The sequence below is a fragment of the Nomascus leucogenys genome, chromosome 9, assembly GCF_006542625.1.
Source record: "Nomascus leucogenys isolate Asia chromosome 9, Asia_NLE_v1, whole genome shotgun sequence".
NCBI classification, from domain to species: Eukaryota; Metazoa; Chordata; class Mammalia; order Primates; family Hylobatidae; genus Nomascus; species Nomascus leucogenys.
Window position 1 is genome coordinate 95,773,995 of NC_044389.1, and position 24,602 is coordinate 95,798,596.

The following is a 24,602-nucleotide window of genomic DNA, read 5'->3' on the forward strand; positions in this document are numbered from 1 at the left end:
ATATTTTTGAGAAGGGGGGCATGGTGGCTCAGGCCTGTAATCCCAGCACCCTGGGAGGCTGAGGTGGGTGGATCACGAGGTCAGGAGTTTGAGACCAGCCTGGCCAACATGGTGAAACCCCATCTCTACTAAAAGTACAAAAAATTAGCTGGGCATGGTGATGCATGCCTGTAATCCCAGCTACTCAGGAGGCTGAGGCAGGAGAATCACTTGAACCTGGGAGGCAGAGGTTCCAGTGAACTGAAATCGCACCACTGCACTTCAGTCGGGGCGACAGATCAAGACTCTGTCTCTCCCTGCCTCCCACCAAAAAAAGATATCAGATTTTTGAAATCAGAATTTTGACTGTGAAATGTTGAAAAAGTTACTAAGCCTCTTTCAGTCTCAGTTTCTTTGTTGTAAAATTGGGAAAAATATACTTACCTCATCAGGTGAAGGTGATAATTAAAACTGATAACCACAGAGTGTTTATAATACACGTAAATATAAGGCAGAACTTAATAAGAGCTGCTATTATTTACAGAGGACCATATTTGATATAAAGACAAAAATCCCAATTGTATTTATTCAAAAAACAGGATTGGGTAATTATAAGTTAATAACACTAGGTGTGGTGTGCTGATATGTAATCATTTAATTAGAAACCAAGATCTTAAAATTGGTTCATGATGATTGAAAAACTCATTGATAGAATGAAAAGTATAAGTGCAGCAACTTGTTTCATTAAAGGTATCTGCATTTGGTACAGATTATTGCTTTAAATTAGTTAAAAATAGAGCATGCATGTTGATTTTACTGTGAGCTGATATATACTTATAGTCTCAAATTTGCTTTTCCTTTACTGAATTTTGGGGAGAAAATTATCTTCTTCACCACTATGCATCACATCACATTTCTTTACTGTCCCTAGCTAAGCTGCTAATAGAAGATACATGTGGAATCTGCTCAAACTCTTTTATCTCCAGATAATCTTTTAAATAGCATGTGACATAATTGAGTTCAGGTGGCAGCCGTCAGTGAGATAAACCTAGAATGAGATTAAGAAGAGTGACAGCACAGCTTGCCAAAGTCCCACTGCCCCAGAAAGAAATGAGAAATTAATGGCATCAGCACTGGTGGTGAGATCAACAAAAATACAAATAAGACAAGGGAAGACAATGTTTAAACATGTCATGCATATTTCAGTGATCATAAATCTCTGGCTTCCTTTTGTACCTTTAATATTCCCATATTCCTGGGATCGATCATGTAGAACCAGAACCGAACAGTACACATTCCAAGGCTTGCTGGGAAGAATTTGGAGGTAGTAATTCTGGCAATGGATCCTTCCTTGGAGCCAGATGAGTTGACGTACAGGAAGTGCTGACCACTACCTTGAAATAGATTAACACAATTTTTTTCAGTGCAATTATAATATCGCATGAGTCGGAACATGTTTAAACCATTAACAGATATCTTTTTATCCTTATACATACACACAATCAAACAGAACTCATTTTCATTTTGGGAGTCATATATCAATAACATTTAATTCTTCTGAGCCAAAAAAGTGTCACTATGATCATGTGATTCACAAAATTCCCTTGAGCCAGTGACTCATAATCAAATATTGGTTTTGAATATGAAGGTATATTCTTATTCTCCTAATTTGCTTAAACCTGTCAGATTCCAGCAATAAAATACTCTGTATGCTGTGTATACAGCAAATACAGAGTAGGTACTGGGGACTGATTGGTATTGTATCTTATTTTCAGTTGCTCTGATTCCCACACTGGCCAGGGTAGTAGTGAATGGCTATAACTGCCAAGTGAAATGTGATTCTGAGAGTCATTACAATAGCTTTTTCTGAGTAATACACTATTTCTTTTCTTCTCAAATGCATTAGTATGTGAAAGATTTCTGCATTTAAACACAATTGGATTGTTTTCTGTTGCCATTGTCAGAAATTCATCATAGCTACCATTCCCCTTTGTGGGTAGGTAAATATAAAATCTATATATGCGTGTGTGCATTTTTTCCTTAAGTTAAATATTTATTTGTAGTCCCATTCAAGACTATTAATATATATTATAATAATATTTAATTATATAATATATTACATATTATATAAATATATATTATATATAGTATTTATAACATTATATTGAGAGGACAGTCGTTTCCTGTGTATATTTATATTATATATAATATTATATATTATATTATATAGATATAAATAGTCTAATTATACATCATATATAAAATATATAACTATATAGAAAATATATTAGTCTTGAATGGGACTACAAATAAATACTTAAGGAAAAAATACACACATATATTTTTTATATTTATGATATATATATTTACACACATATATTTTATATAATATATGATTAAATAAAATATATAATTAAATACATTTATCTATCATATATTAATATATAATTTGATCATATATATTTAATATATATTAAAATATTTTCTATATACATTTATATATTATCTATGTGTATGAGTGTGTATTTTTTCTTTCAGTTAAATATTTATTTTTAGTTCCAAACCGAGGCTATTAAAATATTTTATATTTAAAAGTATTCTTGATTTCTTGTGGTATTTTAGTATTGTTATTCAGATATGTATTTTTAAAGCATTACTTGTGAGTTAGTGGTCCAACAGGCTTCTCTTTTGAAGCCTTTCTTTTAAAAAACTTGTTATCAGGTCAACTGAGTACCCTTCATATAATCAGCATATGTATTAGTTTACCTTTATCTCCCAGCATTTAATTCTTCGGTTCAAGGAATACTCTTGTGCTATACCCTTGAATACAATTGAAACTGAATACAGTTGAAAATTGAAGTGGCTGGAATATACTGCAAAGGAGAATTAGAGAACCATGTCACACCAACTAATGGCCTGGCTTTTTGTCTTTTCATTATTTTGAAGGACATTTCAGCAATGTCCTTCAAAATATAGAAGATGACAAAAATGAATACACAATTTATTAGAGCAACTTTAGGTTTAAAGGAAGTTGAGAGGACAGTAGAGAGTTTCCTGTGTCCTCATACCTCTCCCACAGACCATTTGTGTATTATTAACCTTTCACATTAGTGTGGTACATTAGTTACAATTATTGAGCCAATATTGATACATTCTTATTAAATATTGTTTTGGCTATTCTGAGTCTTTTGCCTTTCCATGCAATCTTTAGAATCGGTTTGTTAATATCTACAAAATAACTTGGGATTGGAATTGCAGTGAATTTATACACCATGTTGGGAAGAACTGATGTCTACAAGATATTGTCTTCCTATCCATGTACATAGAACATATTCTATGTTTTGTCTTCTTGGAGTAATGATCTAATTATTACTACATAATGTTATGTAATGTTTCTTTTTATTCCTGTAATCTTCCTTGCTCCAAAGTCATCTTTATCTAAATTTCTACATTCTTTTGATTAATCTTAGCATGGTATATGTTTCTCTTTGCCTTTACTTTTAATCTGTGTGTTTATATTAAATGTAGGTTTCTTACTGACAATATATAGTTGGGTCTTGTGTTTGCATCTATTTTGACAAATAGGTGAATTTAGATGATTAGCACTTAAAGTAATTATTCATATAGTCGGACTAATATTTATAACATCTACCATATTTGTCTTCATTTTGTATTCAATACTCTCATATTCTTAACCTTTGTGTTTTTTTTTTCCCCTCCTCTCCTGTTTTTTTCTGTCTTCTCTGGTATTTTAACTGAACACTTCATGATTCTGTTTTTATCCTCTCTTAACATATCAATTTTACATCTTCTGTTTTTACATTCTTTTTCTAAGGACTGACTTTGAATTTGCAATATACATTATAACTACCAAACCAAATCCTCTGTCAAATATCATCATACCATTTTATAAGCAGCTACGTAACAACATAACTAACCCATTTCACGGGTAGCACAAGTACCCATGTAAAACAGAGTATTTTCAACTATTCCCTCAACATAATTGGGTATTCCTATTCCCCCAGGTTGGTTAGGTTCTGGTAAAATAGTTTTTCTTGAAGGCAGACCTTGTTAAGAACAGAATGCTCTAGGAATATTTCAAAATGGCTACTTTCCCCCTTTTCCCTGCTGAAAACTGAGGGGATTTTTCTTTCATCTTTGCTGTGAGAATGTGGGAGAGCTCCTGAAGGGAACATTCACCAAAGTGTCTGGGCTGCCAAGGGCTGGGTCCTCATGATATTGTTATCTCTCAGACTTGTCCACATTGTAGCTGCAGCAATCTGTCGGTTGCAGTTAGGATTCCTCCACCAGTACTTGTCCCTGAAGAGTTCCTGTTCATGGGCTACTTGCCCAGGTAAGTTGTGATACTCTGTGTCTGGCTCTCTGCGTGTCCAATGTTGGGGGTAGTGGTTTGCCTGTGACTTCGGTTCTCTAATGAATTTAAAAAGAATAGTTGATTTTCAGTTGGTTCACCTTTCCTTCTATGATGATAGGAATGATGTCTTCCAAGCTCCTTACACGCTGGACTGGAAGATGCAAATAACTTGCATCTGTTTTTTTAAAAAAAGCTATTTTACTGAAAATATCTCTTTTCAGCAACACCCCTTTATAAAGGCTGCAAAATAAGAAAATTTCAATAAAATATTTATTTATTTATTTAGAGATGGAGTCTTGCTCTGTTGCCAGGCTGGAGTGCAGTGGCACGATCTTGGCTCACTGCAACCTCTGCCTCCCGGGTTCAAGCAATTCTCCTGCCTCAGCCTCCCAAGTAGATGGGACTACAGGTGTGCACCACCAAGCCTAGCTAATTTTTGTATTTTTGGTAGAGATGGGGTTTCACCATGTTGGCCAGGATGGTCTCGATCTCCTGACCCTGTGATCCGCCTGCCTCGGCTTCCCGAAGCGCTGAGATTACAGGCGTGAGCCACCACGCCCGGCCTAATTTTATGTCAGTAAGATAAGCAGGGAACTTTGTCTGAGAATTATTGCAGCAAAATTTTCAGTACAAAAGATTACACATGAAAGCAACTTGGACCGTTCCTGTAGCATCAGTAAGCTGTTTTCCATCCTCATTGTCCTGTGAAATATATTGTATGTACCACCAAATACTGAGTTAGGAAAATTGAACCCATTACTTAATTTAGCCACAGAAAAAAAAGTTTTCTAAGTTTCACATTTTGTTCCAAAAATACTGCTTGTTTGTTTTCTTATTTGGAAAATCACAACATAGGTGGCATGCAAAGCCAATATACCTAGACAGCACCTGTCAAACCTACTATGAACAGTGGCTTATTCATTAAAAATGTACTTTCTTTAAATCCATGGTATTTTTAATTAAATAAGAACATCTGGATTTCTCCACATTCTGTTGCCTTTTACACACTTTAGAATTTCTAGCGCATTTAGACTGCACTTTATCAGACCAACTTTAAAACATTATCTTCAGTAAGAAAAATATGGTATAATCCAATGAGCTATAATAACTTTTCATGTACAGTAGGGCTTAATTGAAAGTATGGAATATATTCATCCTATATTGGATGTGAATAAATAGCCTTGATTTTGTCCCAAATAGTTAAATAACTAATATGTTTATATGAATTATTTTTATTTTATAGTTCAGTTCTCAAATACTGTAACATATATAATGATAACTAATGTACTTCCATCTCAGAAGCAGATCCTATTTAATTCAGACTTTAAATATTTCTTTTTCCATGTTATAGTGTCAACCTGATGTTGAAAGCCAAATATTTAAAGCAGTAGGTAAATTAGTAATTGGATTCACTGACAGAAATTTAACCAATTTTGCAAAGTTAGGAATTGAATTCTGATTTAAAATTTGTATTTATGTAAATTTATTCCTCCAATTGCATACATACACTGAAACTTCATTAATTCAGATATTTCTTTTCAATACTTTTAGTCCAATATTTAATTATAAAAGGCCAATTTTAAGTTTCCACAACAACCTGAATTAAGTCTAACCAAATGCTCCATCCTTTGTAATAACTTACAGGCTCCTAAAGTAACTCAAGTCACAACATCTTTAGAGTCTCAGTAATTTACTAATAAAGAAAAGTACTTAAAAAAACAAAATTGAGATATTTCTTCCAGCCTGGTACCTAACAACATTTCAAGTACTTGAAAAATATTCTAACAACATTGCAGGTACTTGGAAAATTACTGCACACAGGTGGAAACAATAACATGTGTATTATTTCTTTCTTAAATAGCCACAGTTATTTTCTAATGCGGGGTGTGTCTTTTGGGCACTATACAAATTCCCAAACCTTGAAATCGGACTGAACATCACCTTCTTTTCCTATTCCACATTTTCCCAGTAAATGTCACTTTTGTGACAGCAACTACTAAAACCAGTTTAGCAAAGATATGACTTCATAGAAAGAAATGTTATACAATCTAATGTTTGCATTTTAGGGCTATATCACGAAACACAATGTAAAGAAAATTAATTCACTGGGAATGATAATCCACCATTTCACTGCAGCATATTTGTTTTGGCACAGGACAATCAATGTCATGTAAGGCCCAATATCAAAGCTAACCATCCCAATTATTAATTAAGTGACTCTGGGCTGAGTTATCAAAGTATATCCCCACTTAACATCTTCAAATTTGCATACTCAATTTTGGTCTTACAAAATTGTGCAGTCTAACACAAAAGTCAGAAAACTGAATCTTAGCCGAAGTATTAATACATGCCAAGGTATCCATTTTAAAATTTAAGAATGCAAAAATGTACCTAGAAATTTAGAGGACACCACTGCAAATTTAATCTTTGGCAATTTTTAATTCTGAAACTCTAGCTTATCTAAGTTTGACCTTTTTTTTTTTTTTTTTTTTTTTTTTCCGAGACAGAGTCTCGCTCTGTCGCCCAGGCTGGAGTGCGATGGCGCAATCTCGGCTCACTGCAAGCTCCGCCTCCCGTGTTCACGCCATTCTCCTGCCTCAGCCTCTCCGAATAGCTGGGACTACAGGCGCCCACCACTATGCCCGGCTAATTTTTTGTATTGTTAGTAGAGACGGGGTTTCATCGTGGTCTCGATCTCCTGACCTCTTGATCCGCCCGCCTCGGCCTCCCAAAGTGCTGGGATTACAAGTGTGAGCCACCGCGCCCGGCCAAGTTTGACCTTATAACAGGGATGAACTTTTGTGATGCCATATATATATATTTTTTGTTGTTGTTTTTTGGAGAATCATAAAGATGAAAGTTGCTTAGCCTGTTGAAATTATTAATAGAAATTCATGAATTATCCAGAAACTATGTACTGTATCTCAATGTTATAACACCTTACACTGAATTATACTTTCAGAAATAGACTCATTCTTTATCTAGCAAGCTCAGACTAGACCCACTTTCAAACATTTATAAACTTTCAGTTGCTTCATTGAGACCTACCTATTTAAATCTAGTAAAATCCTTGGGGAAGGTCAATGTAGCCTCTTGCACAAAGTCCAGAACTTATTAAAGCAGATAATAAAGCTTAAATGTCTGAACTGCCACAGCATATTTAGAATTTAATGGTAAATCATTAAACCAACTCGCTTTATTTATATGACTCTATGAAAAGATCAACAACATTCACAGGACGGCTATTTATAGAAGCAGAATTTTTGTTTATTTGTTTGATTTTGGACTGTTTTACAGCTTACTACTTGCCATTTCAAAAGCTACTTAACTTTCATATATTCAGATCAGAATGCATTCAATTAATTTTGTAAAATCGATTACACTTTAATTAAATACTACCAGGTGTAGTGTTCTGGAATATTATATTCATTAAACATATCTGAATTTTACCTCTCCCAAACTGACACCAAATATTTTCTGGACACTTTTCATTTAATACTTCACTTTTGCTTGTGTAAGTTGATGATTACAAGTTCTTAAGATTCCTGTGGCACAGATTTTATATTTTGCATCTTAATTAGCTACAATTAGGCAATGAATGGAGATTTCCAATTAATATTCAACTTTTACCTTAAAACCTCCTTAAATTGCACACATTTTTGAAAACTGTAGCTGCTTAATGTCAAATAGTATAAATTCAGCATCAAAGTGTACTATGCTCAAATCATAATAGTTACTTAATATCAGAGTACCAAATATATATTAGCCAAATTCAGAATCAATCACTATGCTTCATGGACAATTTTTCACATTGACGTCAGCAGAGAGTAAAAAATTCTAATTTGTCTTTTAGATGTGATTAGCTACACTATTGAGATTTTAAAACAGTTTCATTGAGTCATTCTACTATAAGGTAATCAATTTTACATTTTTCTGTTAAAAAAAAAGTTGATACTTTTAAAGGAAAGCTAGCTGGGCTCGGTGGCTCACGCCTGTATCTCAGCACTTTGGGAGGCCCAGGAGGGCGGATCACCTAGGGTCAGGAGTTCGAGACCAGTCTGACCAACATAAGGAAACCCTGTTTCTACCGAAAATACAAAAAAAAAAAAAAAAATTAGCCGGGCATGGTGGTGCATGCCTGTAATCCCAGCTACTTGGGAGGCTGAGGCAGGAGAATCACTTGAACCTAGGAGGCGGGAGGTTGCAGTGAGCTGCGATTGTGCCATTGCACTTCAGCCTGGATGACAAGAGCAAAACTCCATCTCAAAATAATAATAATAATACAATTTAAAAAATAAAATAAAGGAAAAGTATGCTTTGACAGCTTCAGTGCCATAAGAAAAATCATACTTACTGCACTAAGGAAAAATAATAAAAGACAATTTCTCACTTCAAGTGATCTGAATTCAATCCCTGCTTTAAATTGAGTCAATTTTAGACTTTTTTTTCTTATTTTCCAGTTCATAAGATAAAGCTGGCTAATAGTTTTTTAAAATGCTGTGCATTATGCCTCTTTAAAATAGCAAAAGCTCCATTCTTCAGAGTCAGATTTATTCAGTCTGCCTCTGCATCCTCCATAATTTCTGCCTGTCTCTCACTCTCAATAGAAGGGTGTCTAATGACTATCAGGTGAAATGCTCTCAATCTCTTTTTGTGCTTTTATTTTCTTCTCCCAGATTTCCAACATGCATCTGCAATTTTTTTTTTCTCACTCTGTCTCCCAGGCTGCAGTGCAGTGGCACAATCTTGGCCCACTGCAACCTCTGCCTCCTAGGTTCAAGTGATTCTTGTGCCTCAGCCTCCCAAATAGCTGGGACTACAGGCACGCACCACCATGCCCAGCTAATTTTTTGTATTTTTAGTACAGACAGTGGTTCACCATGTTGGCCAGACTGGTCTCGAACTAATGACCTCAGGTGATCCACCATCTTGGCCTCCCAAAGTGCTGGAATTACAGGCATGAGTCACTGTACCCAGCTCACATCTGAAATTTTTAAAGGCTGTGAAATGTAAATATGGCCAGCAAGAGAACAAAGTTTCCTCAAAGTTGTCAGAATGGAAAACATAGATGTAGTGTTTCTGGAGGCGAATGAATTTTTCTCATAGCATTTGATAAAAATGTCTGTCATTACATTATTTTGATTTGCTTTTTAGTGATACAATGACTATTTCTTTTAAATGTCATAAATTATATTTCGCTCCAATAAGTTATGCTTTAGGCGTTAATCTCTTTTGAGACTAATTATTGCCTCTTTAAATAAAAACACTTTTTTACCAGAATGCCTCATTTTAATGCTATTAACTATCATCAAAATCAATATCATAAACTCCCCCCATGCGCCCCCCGCAGTATGCATTAATCTGATACAAAAATGAAGCTTCTGGTTGTGGCATGCCAACACAAGGTAGAGTCATCTTATTTTGAAAGCTCCTAATATGCTTAGCAGCAAGAATACCTCAATCACAGGAAGATGATATATAAGTGAAATTCGTTGCCATTTCCTGTAAGTTACAGCTAGAGACAAGAGATTCTGAATCTCTGCATCCTCATATTTAAAGAACCCTGTAAAACCTCTTTATGAGTCATTTATTTGTCAAGATGCCTTTGGAAACGTGAATTAACTTAATAACATTTCTGTAACTTCGTTTTGCAAATGAGATTACGAGTAAAACTTGTTTCATGGTCATGCAGGAAGGCAAAACTAATAAATGATAGATGCTTTTATTTAGGGAAAATGATAAGTGGTCACTATTATAAAAGAGCTTTGACTTCATTTAAATTTCAGATCTATTTTACCTGGAGGAGTGTGGAAAGCAAGTAAGAACAGAAGAATAGTTATTTTCATTGAAACTGAGAAATATATTATCACATTATTTTCATGAATATGTAATGGGCAGAACTGCAGGCAGGATTGTCCACTGGTTAAGTCTGAAGGCACTGGAGCTCTAGACTTTGATTTGCATCCTGACTCTACCACTTATTAGGTATGTGACCTTGGGCAATCTACTTAAATTCTCTAGGACTCAGAAGCAATAGGAGATAATTATAGTACATACTTTAGCCTCATGGGGTTGTGGTAAAAATTAAATGATCTACTACATGTAAAGTATTTAGAACATAGTTGCAAATTAGTGCTACCCTCCTGGGAAATTTAGAGAATAAAGATGATTCTACCAGTGGAAATAAGACAATTAATTGCAAGTTATTGATTGAATAACTACTATAGAGAAGGTAGCATGTCTTTCATTTGGATGTAGAATGATGTGCAAGATAAGACTGGTAAAATATGAAACAAATCCAAAATAATCTTACAATACAAGCTAATAATATGTATTGTTTTAAAGACAAGCTCTGAGTTAAACTGCCTGAGTTAAAAGCCAAATACTGATAGTTATAAGCTTTGTGACTTTGGGAAAATTTATTAATCCCTACGATGTCTCATATTTATCATCTACCAAATGGGGATAATAATAATTTACAGCTCATTTGGATTATTGGGAGCATATAATACCAGATATTGATGTAGATCATAAATGCTACATAGTTCAACAAATAAAAGATGGCTTAAATTTGGTGGAGGAGGAAAAACTTCATAAAAGGTGTGTACTAATGGGGTACTACCACTGAAAGACAGGCCATCTTGCAGTCTTTATTTAAGAAGAAGCTTCTAAGGAAACTCAACTATCATAAGGAAGACAAAGACAAGGATACCAGAGGAAATGTTACCTTCTGACACCTACAGCTATAACAAACAGTAAATACAATCTTAGTCCTAGTCAGATAAACATTAAAAACCTCACACTAATGGCCTTTTAATGTCAGTTCCTTTTACCCAGTATATAGTGTCTACTATCAGCCAAAAATTACAAATCATACCAAAACAATGGTACAATGAAGTGTTGATATTAATAAAACCCAAAGTACTTTTGAGGTACAAGAACTCAGTTTGTAGAAGAAGAACATAAGAATTAAAATGAAAAATACAATTTGTAGAAGAATGCAGAGTCCTTGATGCTAAACTGAAGGGCAATGAAGAGCCTCTGATTATTTGGAGGACCAGGAGTCACCAATTATAAATATTAATCTTGCATCAATGTGAAGGGTGGCCTCGTTCAGAAGAACAGTTGCATTGTAAATGAGTGGTCTTATCTACAATAGCCCAGAAGTGAGTATGGATGACAGATGTGAAAATGCAAAGATATGAAAACATAATCAGCTGAGAAAGAGAGCTGACAGAATTTGAAATTGAGAGAGAATTAACAGTGTTAACAATGATGATGACAGTGACAGAAATACTGGGGTCATGAGAAGAAGAGGCTTTCTGCAAGGAAGGCAAGTTTACGTTTGAATATGTTACTTGGAGGTACTAACAATTACCTAGTGTGAAAATGATAGTATGGAACTCAAAGGTGGAAATAAGTGATTGATTAGTGGTATTAAATACATATAATAGCAAGAATCAGGTTGTTACAATTTCAAAAATCATAAAAGTCCTTGAAGAGAACTAGAATATATTGAAGAGGACAGAGACTGCATTTTGTAAAATATTATCTTTACACTATCTAGATCAATGACCAAGAATGAGTGACCAATAATTATTAGTTGCAGAAATAATATTTTGCAAAAGACAGACTGAAGGGCACCAAGGAAGGTGTGGATAGTGACAGGGAGGATACAAAGTACATGAGGAATGGTTATTTAAAATATATTTATAATGAAAACAATAATCATTAGAAGAGAATCTAGACTAAGTTTATTTCATTTTGTCTTTTTTTTGGTTAAGGTCAGAGAGAACTGTGATGCTTGAAGACAAAAAGTATGATGTGGTGATACAGTGACAGTTTAAGGACACTAAAGGAAATAAATTCAAGGAAGCAAGAATTTGGAAAGACAGAAATGGTTAAGTAGTTCATTATTTTACCGGGAAATAGAGTCTGTAAATAAATACATATTTAGGAGATTCTTTTTAGAGAAATTATGGTGTCTAGATGCTTATAAAATGATGAAATAATTCATTTGAAAAGTTTTCATATTACATATTCAGAGTTTAATCATGACCTCCAAGATTCCAAATGAACTGATGCATTCACATGTTTTTCACTCAGTATCTTTTCACAGATAATACCTTTGACATAAACAAAAAATGCAAGCAAGCAAGCATCATTTGGATCGTGCTTGAAACAGTTGTTAAGTATTCTTGGAAATATTTTAAATAAATGTAGACAAATATACCAAAGTAAAGGAAAGAATATTTGATTGGGTATCTGATTCAGATGGTACATGTGGCTGAATAGAAGGGGTTCATATTTGCAGACCAGCATTGCTTTTTGGCAGCAAAATGAAAATTACTGTTTGTTTGACGGGGCGAATAGCTGGAGAAATATAGAGCAGCTGTAGATAATCAGGGTTTGTTTTTGTTGTCTAAACATCACTAAGGTAAAAAACCTGTCTCAGAGAAAAATAAAAGCAACAGGAAGGACCCTAACCTAAACATTCACTACGGTTTCACAGAGAAACACTTTTATTCTAATTGTGGTTAACAAGCAAACAATGGCTATCATTTATTCCTTTTCACAGAAAACTTTTAAGAAAACTAAATCTGCAAGACACATTCTGAGGCTTATCAGCCAACGAAGTCACCTGGATTTCTTTTTTGATAGCATTGCATGTTTGGAGTAGAATACTGTATTTCTAAAAAGTGAAATAAAGACACGAAGAAAGTAGAAATGACACTGATACGTAGGAAGAAAACAGCAACTAGAGTAACTAAGAAGGATAGAAGAAACATACTTGTTTTGAGCCATTTGGTAGACAAAATGCAATGACAAAGATGATATCAATTGCAGCATTTTTTTTTAGAAAACAAACCATCAATTACCATTTTTATGTCATCAGTTTTATACATTTTGGGATGTTTTGAGAAATCCACATTAAAGGACAGTGGTTACAAATATAGGCTTTTGCTTTAGACACACACGAGTTTCAATGCTAAGTTCAACAAGTGCCTTCTGTGTACTTGGGGGAAAGTTAGTAACCCTTTCTGAGCATCAATTTCCTCTTCCGTGAAAGACTCAAGGTTGTTGTGAGGATTAAATGAAAAAGCCTGTTCACAGCCAGGTGCATGGTGATTGACACTCAGTGAGTAGTAGCTACAAAGGGTCACACCAGTTTTGACAATAAGACATGCTCTATTTAGGTGGACATAACAATGATCTACCTTTAGTTATATGTTATTCCTTTAAAAAGAGGTAAACAATAGCAACTGTAAGAACCCCTCTTCATTTGCTTTGTATGAAAGTAGACTGTTTAATAGTCATTCTTTCCAAACTATTTACTTAATCATTGAACAAATATAATATTTAGAAAATATCAGAACCAGTTTTTTGTTGTTGTTGTTTGAGAAGGCACCTAGCTCTGTTGCCCTGGCTACATTGCAGTGGCATGATAACAGTTCACTGCAGCTTCAACCTCCTGTGCTCAAGCAATCTTCTCACGTCAGCTTCCCAAGTAGCTAGGACTACAGGCACACACCTGGCTACCTTATAAAAACAAATTGTAGCAACAGGGTCTCACTATGTCTCCCAGGCTGGTCTCAAATTCCTGGGCTCAAGTAGTCCTCCTGCCTCCTGCAATGGCCTCCCAAAGTGCTAGGATTACAGGTGTAAGCCTCTGTGCCCAGCCTAGAACCAAGTTATTTTTAAAAGATGATACTAAAGATTTTTCAAAGTATATAATGAGTAGAGGAAATATTAGCAATATTAATAACTGTTCATTTTTTATTAATAGTTTGTCATTCTCCTTGATAAAATCTCCTTTCACCTCATGCTTATATGTTTTGGTGGCATAATAGGAGAAAAGTCAAAGGAAAAGAAAAAGAGGCAACAATAGATGAAAATGATAAAAAAACTAATATTCATAGTGTAGATAAATGCTATTATGCAAAACTTTACTATGCTGAAGAAAAATTTTGACAATGAAAGAAAATTAGAGTAAGTATATACATTTTTTTAAGTAATGGTAAACATGAAGGGGATATTTCTAGGGCAAGTCAAAGAAAAGAGAGAAAAAGAGAGAAAGCTTTTAAAATAATCTGAGATACATTCATATATCATTAAAAAGTGAGATCCTGCATTACATACACCAAATGGCATTATAGGGATAATGCTGTCTAATTCATTATAAAAGCAAAACATCTAAAGCAAATCAACTTTATGACTAGTGTTGCACTGACAGTGCTGATGGTCATAATTGTCACTGTGGTTGTGAGTGATTCATGAATGGCAATTGACACTAAAATTGAAACCAATTATGTAGTAAGTCAAAGTTTGTTCCATTTAGGAAGTTTCAGAACATGACTGTTAGTGAAACAACTAAACATTTTATTAAGAAAAGTACCTGTCCGCTGACAAAGATAATTGCATTTTAGTATTTATGAAAAAAAAATGTTCACACCATTACCTGAAAATGCAGAGCCTGTAACAAATAATACAAAATTTGGAAATAGAGATCTGGATTATTTTGTACAATTAATTATGAAGGCAACGTATGTCATTATAGAGATGTTATCACACTATCATAAATACTATCTCACAGGTTAGTAGAGACTCTGTAATTTCAAAAAATAATAAAATATCAACTTTGACATTATATAAGAAAAACATATAAAAGATAAAGAAAATATAAAATTAAGAATGTCATTGGTTTTTCTCTATGGAAATTATAAAACAGAAATGATAATTTCTGCATGATAATTCAGAAGACATTTATGGACATTGAAATTGCTGATATATTCAGATTGCCATGTTAATGTTGTTAAATTAAATTAGCAGGAGGCCATTAGCCTGAGGTTGTCTCTTTGAGTTTCTGCAAAACAAACTACAATCTAACTTAGTATGTACACAAACTATAATAAAACTTGGGAGTATAACAAACAACAGAGCTTCAGCTAATCATAAGCAGCTGTGTTTCAGCCAGTCACAGGCAGGCAACTAATCACAACATTCCGAAATAAGGCAGATGCCTAGCAGTATAGCCAATCAGGGGATTCCCTAAAGTGCTTCTGTGTTTGGCTCATAAAAACTTGCTCAAACTCAGGCAGAGCTCTCTGAACCTTTTCTGGTTCTGACTGCTACCTGATTTATAAATCATATCTGCAAAAATAAACTCTGCTAAATTTAATTTGTCTAAATTAACAGTTTGGTGTCAGAAGTGGGATGTGGAGGAAACCTCCCACGACCCTTAGAAGCGCCAAGTGACCAAGCAAAGGTACTTGCTGAGTCCATTATGTCCATTGCTCTCTTGTACCAAGTGAAGGCTGTGGGTGAGTTCTCTCTTAGATTTCAGCTCCTCGAATTTGTGTTTTGAGCTCCCCGATTTTATTTGAACAATTATTCAATATGACTGTGCCCAGGCTCATACTGAACTTCATAACTAAACTGGACTGGATCCAACAGGTAAGGTTACTACATAAAATTGTAGGTTCATCTGTATCCAAGGTATCTAGAACTCCCCAATCTGGAACACCAGCTGATTTCATATGTAAGAACTATGGACCTAGAATCTGTGTTTTTCTACAGAAATGGGTGAACTTTATCAAAGGTAACTTAGAGGCCGGGCGCACTGGCTCATGCTTGTAATCCCAGCACTCTGGGAGGCCGAGGCGGGTGGATCAAGAGGTCAGGAGATCGAGACCATGGTGAAACCCCGTCTCTACTAAAAATACAAAATTTAGCCGGGCGTAGTGGCAGGCGCCTGTAGTCCCAGCTACTTGGAGAGACTGAGGCAGGAGAATGGCGTGAACCCAGGAGGCGGAGCTTGCAGTGAGCCGAGATTGCGCCACTGCACTCCAGCCTGGGCGACAGAGCAAGACTCCGTCTCAAAAAAAAAAAGAAAGGTAACTTAGAGTTACATTGGCTATGGCAAGAAAACTCTTTAGAAAAGGTGTGATGCATGTCTTTGTATCTATGGGACTAAAAGGTCCTCCTTGTATTTTAAAACCCAAACTGAGAGATTTCAAACTAGAACCTTGTGCCCTGAGATTTCTGCCTTTATCGTAAACAGCCAGGCTACTGGAAAAGAAATTGCCCATGTTTTCACCAGCCATCTGATGAATGCACTCACATTGGCCTGGAATGTTTCCCTGCTAGAGAAAGTACTTAAGGGCTTGACTCCCAGGACAATAACCAACCAATCTCTCAGATAAAAACGCATATTTCTGTAGTGGGAGTTTCAAGTCAAGCCCCCAAAAGTCTACAGTCTTAATCTATCCAATTGATATTTGGATCATTTTCAGAAAAACATTTGTTAGAATTAGTTCTGTTTTTTCTATTCAATCCTGCTTCACTCAGGGGAATTACTCAGTCAACTAAAACCCCTCATCTTAAACCCCTGATGACATAAAAAGCCTTACTTTTGTTTTAAGTGCTTGTCATGTCCATCATGTCTTAACTGGGCTTTTAGCTATGCCATTCTTTCTTGGTTTAGGCAGACTACAGCATTTAAGCCTAAAGTTTAAGCTCTGTGACTTTAAGATGTAAAAATTTAACCCTGTCTTCTGTAGGACCTCATAAATATCATTTTAAAATGCAAGTATAGAGAAAATAATAATGATGAAGGAGAAGGAGAAGAAGAGGGAGGAGAAGAAGGGGAAGGAGAAGAGAAAGAACAAGGAAGAAGGAAGAGGGAGGGAGGGAGGGAGGTAAGCAAGGGAGGGAGGGAGGTAAGCAAGGGAGGGAGGGAGGTAAGCAAGGGACAGAGGGAAGAAGGGAGGGAGGAGATGAGGAGGAGGAAGAAGAGTAGTAGGAGGAAGAAGAGGAGGAAGAGGAGGAGGAGGAGGAGCAGAAGGAGGAGGAGAAGATACTTGAAAATTGAACAAATGAAAAAATCTTATAAGTTTCCCCACAAATATTAGTAGAATATTTAGTCATCTAGGAAAGCAATCTTGTTCCAAGGACAAGAAAAAGAATTTGACTCCACATCTTTAATAAATTAGTGAGCTTCATATTATTGTACTTGAAACATGGTTTAAATTTTCAAATAAAAGCTCTAAGAAATGTTTCTGTCTATATATTTTTGTCTAATTGTCTATATGTTATGTATGTGTGGTATTCTTCTACCACCTTACAGGATTGCCAAAATTAAATTGTAAAAGAGCTCTGTTACATTGGCTTAAAAAAATGAGCACTTGCGTAAATTAGATATTCTTTAAACTCTAAGATAGAAACTAACACAAATTATTTTCAAATTTACATGATCTAGGATACTCTTTGGTAAATAAAAGCTAATTAAAGTGTGTGTGTTTGATTAAAGCAGGTACATCTCTAGATTTCTCAACATTAGATATAATTCAGATGCACAACTTTTTCTACCTAGGTTTATTAGTAAAACAAGCTTATGTTATCTCTATGTTACAAAATTTGTCAGCAAGGAAAATAATTTAAGATGATAGCTAGTTATTTAATGTCTCAACCTCATAAGCAATCCAAGCATAATCATAAAAACAAATGAATTAAATAGATGTAAGTAATCTAAAATTCCCATGTGAATGATATCCTTATACTAGCTGGTTTTAACGTTCTTATCGGCAAGAAGAGAAAGTTGGCCATGCACGGTGGCTCACGCCTGTAATCCCAGCTCTTTGGGGGGCCAAGGTGGGCAGATCACGAGGTCAGGAGATCGAGACCATCCTGGCTAACATGGTGAAACCCCATCTCTACTAAAAATACAAAAAAAAAAAAAATTAGCCAGGCGTGGTGGCGGGTACCTGTAGTCCCAGCTACTCGGGAGGCTGAGGCAGGAGAATGGCATGAACCCGGGAGGCAGAGCTTGCAGTGAGCCAAGATTGGGCCACTGCGCTCTAGCCTGGGCAACAGAGTGAGACTCCGTCTCAAGACAAAAAAATAAAAAACAAGAGAAAGTTGAGGCTAAGGGAAATCTGTACAAACAACCATTTAAAGTGACCTACTAAAAAAAAACTTTGTAAGGACATAGATAAAATTTTGCCTCCTCTATAGTTTCTCATTACAGAGACTAAAGGTGGTTTAAACTGTTAGTACACATGTTCTGTGTCATACCAAAAAAAGTGTACTATGAAAAAGCACGTTTCTAGAAATTATGATTCATAGATTTGCCAGTCTACAGAAAGCTGGTGTGATATACCTCAGTTGTTTGCTTCCCAGTGTTCCCTGTAAATTAAGGTCACTAAGAGTTCATTACTTGAATTGATACATGTAACTAAAATTACTAGAACTAATGAGAAAAACCATTCTAAATCCAAGTATATAAAGATGGTAAGCTATGCTTTTGGTAAGAAAAGCTATAAAGTTGTGTTTTTGCTGTTTGTTAAATAAAAAAGATTTTTTTTTTGTCCTAAAGCATAAGAAATGGCTGTTTCAAAATGGGAAAAAGAAAAAAGTATAAAACAAAAACTGAATGGACGTAAGGGTACTGTAGATGGAATGGACAGATACTTTATGTGTGATCAAACTGGCTGCAATTAGAAGGGAATTATTTTTAAGTCTTCCAAAAAAAATAAGCATTTATATCAAAAGTACACTGATACAAGAATTTGATCCTCTGTGTTAAAACAACAAGGTTTTCTTGGAGTATTGGTCTGCTTTTAGTAGAAAATTGTGAAAGGCTTTCCTTTTAGATAATTGACCTAGATAACAAATATTCTGTGTTTTATCGATAATTTCCTACGCTTCATGCAGTCTGTATAGGATCTTTCATTTCTTAAGAAAAGTGAGTTCTGTTTATTAAATGAACTAAGGTTTTTCTTTCCTATAACTATGTACCCTTCTGTATTTGTCTTTAAATATTTTAATTATCACTCTAGTTAAGTGAGTAAGCACTGTTTCACAGTGCCCTGTAATCCTATTTTAATCAAGTATTTAAAACCTCTTATTTTTCATGACTTCCCAAAATCAAAGTCTAAATTAGGATCTTTTGACTTTGAACTAACTTAGGGAGTTTTCCTACAGGCCATAGAAACATCTCAAAAGAATTTTTTTCTTTCTCTTTATTAAAAGAGAGGTGTAAAACTAATTAGGCTTATATAACATGTTAAATGGCATGGGAAACATTGTAAAATAATCTAAACCTTATTTCAGTTATATTGTATGATATGTTATTAATACGTGTTTGAGAAATTATATAAAATTCCAAGGAAACTGATAGTTCTAGTATAATTAGTCATAATTCTAGTTATTACCTTAAATTATTTTATGTTGCAAAAACAAAATTTTCTTGCCAGTTGCACTATAATAAACTGTAATAAGATATTTAAGCCATGGCCATTTTAAGTCTTGTCATCTGTAGATAGTTAATTGTTTCAGTCTGTTACTTTCCTGAAAGCCATTACAAACAACTGTAAGCCTAAAATATTTTGTCTTTGAGGGGATTCATGGAAAGGACTCTAACAAGTACAGGTTTCTGAAAACTTTAAGATCCCATCATTTGACTAGGTAAGAATTCTCAGAATTTTAATGAAGAAACTGATTGGCACCTAAATTGCTAACCCAATATCAAGTAGAACAAGAATTAATTGAATGCCAAGGAAATGCTGTTGCAGATTTTCGTGGTAAGTCAGCCAGTACTGAAATTGTTAAGATACTGTGTTAGTTAATTTTGCATTGCTATAAAGGAGTACCTTAGGTTGGATAATTTATTAAAAAAAAAAAAATAAACAGGTTTATTTGGCTCATGGTTCTGCAGGCTGTATAAGCATGGCACCAGTATCTGCTTGGCTTCTGGTGAGGCCTCAGGAAGCTTACAGTCATGACAGAAGGAAAAAGGGGACCTGCTGTATCACATAGTGAGAAAGGAAGCAAGAGAGTGAAGGGGGAGTTCGCAGACACATTTTAACAATGAGTTCTCATGTGGACTCATTACCAGAGGTGGAGCACCATGCTGTTCATGAGGAATCCATCCTCACGACCAAAACATCTCTCACTAAGTCCCATCTCCGACACTGGCGTTTACCTTTTAACATGAGATGTGCAGGGGACAAACATACAAACCATATCATATATGCAATTTAAGTGAACACAGTAAGATTGACCCAAGTCAAATTATCTATGACAACCTATTTAATAAACAGTGCTATACACCTGAAATGAAGAAACAAATGTGTTATTTAAAATTAAGTAAATTCAATGTTAATTGTACACCCATGGAGGACCCAGATGACCACTTGGTCCTTCCTGAGTCCTTAAATCTTCCATTATTTAAAACTAGGCACTCCATGAATCACTAGGGAAATTTCAAAATGACTTAAATTATGAAAAAAAATCTTGGAGTGACTAGTCTAAAATTGCTAAAATGGTTTGTAAGCATTTTTTGGTTTGTCAAACCCATTATTCTGGGAAGACAATCAAATCTTTAGGTGTTGCATTTCTACCAATAAACCATATAAACTTTTACAAATGGATTTCACTCAATTGCCACCTTCAATGGGGTATCAATGTGTTCTTGTAGTTTGTAGGTTTCCTGGTTAGACAGAAGCTTTCCTGTATAGGAAAGCCAATGCTATGACAGTAACTAAGAGGTTATTATAAATGTTTTTCTTTTATGGGGTATTCCTGAAGAAATTTCAAGTGATGGAGGCATTAATTTCACTGGGCAAATCATCAAAACAATTAAATAAGATATTACAAACACAACGGCATTATGCAAAACTAACTGAATAGACTGGATTGCCTTGGGCAAATGTATTACTGCTGTCCTTAATGGCAATAAGATCCATTCTCCCTGGAAAACACCAATTATGAAATCTTATAAAATAGTCACTGGAAGGCCTTTGCCCATAATAACAGAGCTGCCTGTATCTCCCGTTCTTATAAATGACTAAATATTGCCAAGCTTTAATGTACTATGCCAGAGTATATGTTTACCATGTAAAAAAAGCCCTTTGTGACCCACCAACTGATGATAACCACATTTTTCATGATCTAGGACATAGAGAATGGGCCTTTTGGAAATGACACTAGAGAAAGACTGTCCCTGAGCCCCACTGGAGGGAATGATGCCAAGCTCTTTTAAGCAGTCATACTGCAGCAAAACTTTATAACCTTCAGTCTTGGCTCCATATCTCTCAACTCAAGAGGACTCCTCCAAGACTGCACATCTTTTGGAGACCTCAAGGCAAAACTGACCAAGGAGATATCTCTTCAGAAGATGATGACATCCTACATGTGGCCAACTTTCCCCAAAACAAGGATCAAAACTTCTCCCCTCTTTCATTATGACAACTTTGTCTTTTTTATTTTTTCTCTGTGTTGCTTTTCGGTTTACAAATGGTAACATAATGCCAAAATCAAGATTTCATAGTTGATAACTTTGGTAGAAAACCTAACTGAATGTTGACTATGTCGTGTTAAACCAATATCCCTACATGATCTTAGAGATCCTCTACTTCACCCTAAAACAAAATTTACTGATATTCCAAATGTGACCATTTTCTTGTATTGCAGATTTGGTTCTTCTATAGGGTTAGGCTTTTAGATTCACATATTCATATTCCTTGTTTAAAGCTAACAGTAGGCAAAACATATAGTGAGGGTTTTGCAGTTAACTATGCCAGAAATTGAATAGGAACAACAAAAGATAGTTTGGCATTTTGTAGATAAATATACAACTCTAATTGTTGATGGCCTTTAACCATGCTATGATTTGATAATAAAGCCTTGGATAAATTTTACTGCTTTCCTACTAGTGATCCTCAAATCACAAGACATCTTAAAGGGAAATATCTGTTGTGGCCCTTGAAGATATATTTTTATTTGTAGAGAATTTAAAGATCAGCCATGTGCATAGTAACTCCATGTCTCAAAAAGTGGCCAATGTGGGTTGGGTATTTTCACGGCACCACTCACTCCATAATCAACTGGAAACTGATCACTGATCTATACAATTCAATTTTCACTGTAAAATAAATAAGATTTTTTTCTAGCTGTAAATGAGCATCTTTGGGTACAACACTCCTTTCCTGGCTTGGCATAAATATAATAAAGTTATGGTTAGAAATCAGTCTCAAATATTAACTGATATAGCTGACCATACTGCAAAGGCTATGGCTGCCCAGTACATTTCTTTAAATTCTCTTGATAAGGGTGTTTTAGATAGCAAGATTGCTTTGGACTACCTGTTGGCTGAACAGCGAGGAGTATCTGCAATAGCTAACACCTCTTGCTGCACACGGATACATACATGTGGTATAGAAACTAATTTGCAAGAATTCAACAAACAAGCTATTTGGTTAAAACAAGTAGATTCCACTTCTGGTTTATTTTTTGATTTATGTGATGTTAATTCATTTGATTCATAGGGCTCCTGCTATGGAGTAAACTTCAGTGTGTTGGTATTATCCTTCTGATAGTCATCATAGTAGTCTCCCTGGTACACTGTATTCTCTCAAGAGTCTTAAATGCTTGTGTGTAGCCATTCACTGTTTCATATGGTCTCGCTTTGGTTTGAACAACAAAAACACAAAGACAACATAATCATTCAGCTGACTCGATGCTGTACCTTGTGAGTTCCATACTGAGACCAAAAATGTCCACTATGATGGTGACAAACAGTAACATCAATGCACAAGGTTTGTATCAATCTCTCAAGATTGAGAGGCTGACCAGAAAAGGGAATTGTCAAAGTAAATAAGCAAGAGCCCATTACCCTGAAGTCTTCTTTGTACTTTGAGTTCCTAGATGACCAACTGCAACCTAACTTAGTACGGAAATAAACCAAAACCAAATTTAGGAGTATAACAAACAAGATAAATTTCAGCAATCACAGGCAGCCAGCTCATCACGCCATGCCCAAATGAGGCAGATGCCTAGCTATAATCAATCAGATAATTTCTCTACTTTGCTTCTGTTTTTGGCTCATAAAAGCTTGTTGCTCACACTGAAAGGTGGAGCTATCTGAACCACTTTTGGTTCTGAGAGCTGCCCAATTCATGAATTATTCATTGTGCAAATAAACTCTGCTAAATGTAATTTGTCTAACATTCTTCTTTTAATAATGTTTAATTATTAGGATATACTTTGTTAATATACATAATGTAACATAAAGATAATTAGACTAAATTGTTATAATTATACCACTTTGCTTTTCATTGTTCTCTTTTTCTCCAAAGTACTTTTTGCTCAAAGTGGATTGGATATCAAATAGACCATCTTTGCCACTTGCTGCAAGTGTGTAAATTTATAATTAAAAGACTACTCATCTTCAAAGTTATATAGGGATGGCTTTTTTCAATATTTCTTTAGTCAATTCCAGTGTTTTATTCACTTGGTAGACAAGAAAGCCTTCTTTACCTATCCAGTGTAATATTAAACAGGGTTGTCCAATGAAAACAATGTGAGCCACATATGTAGTTTTAGAATATTTAGTAGCCACATTTTACAAAGTAAAAAAGGTAAGTTTTTAGTAATTTATTTAATCTAATATATCCAAAACGTTATAAATTTCAACATATAATCAATATACAACTTACTAGTACAATATTTTATATTCTTTGTTACTAATTTGAAATCCAGTTTGTAATTTACACATAGAGTACATCTCAATTTTGACTAGCCACATTTCAAGGGCTCAATAGTTCCATGTGGCTAGTTGCTATCACACTGGGCAGTGTAGGTTCAGAAGAAAATGTTTTCAGTCAGAACATTTGGTATTCCAACCTACCTGCTCAGTCATCCATGTGACATGGCAAAGCTTTTTAACCTTTCTAAAAACATGATATGTTTTACATCACAGTGTTTTAAAAATATTAAATGAGACAACATACATAAATTCTTTTTTTCACAGTTTCTGACTCTTAGGAAACATTTAATAAATGTCAGTTCTCTTCCTCTAAATCATTCTGAGATTTCTCATTGTGTTTGAAAAAAACTTTTTTGTTTATTCAGCATACATCACACATCCATCCATCCATCCTGTGAAAAACTAAAAACACTAATGAAAGCATCTTTATTTCAGTAGTTACATGTAACCTTTTATTTATCTCACTCTTCTTCTCCCACCATCATCCAGAAACCCCTACTTTTCTTTTTTTCCTATAGCACTTATCAACAACAAACAAACTATATAAATCTGTTATGAATAATGCTTCATATTGACTTTCTTTCCCCCTTTGCTACAATGTCAGCCACATGATGGCAGAGATCCTTCTCTGATTTATTCAACAGATATTCCAAGCACCTAGAATAGTGCCTCAAAAAATGGGCTTCAAAAAATATTTCTTGG

The 24,602-nt window shown here is 34.8% G+C and overlaps 1 protein-coding gene across 1 annotated transcript in view; it reads right to left on the minus strand.

Moving 5' to 3' along the window:
• MALRD1 (MAM and LDL receptor class A domain containing 1) overlaps positions 1–24,602 on the minus strand; it is a 682,931-nt gene that overhangs the window by 197,310 nt on the left and 461,019 nt on the right. Inside the window, exon 32 of the mRNA XM_012499583.2 lies at positions 1,216–1,373. Within this exon, the coding sequence (XP_012355037.2) occupies positions 1,216–1,373 (158 nt within the window). The remainder of the gene's footprint in view (positions 1–1,215; positions 1,374–24,602) is intronic.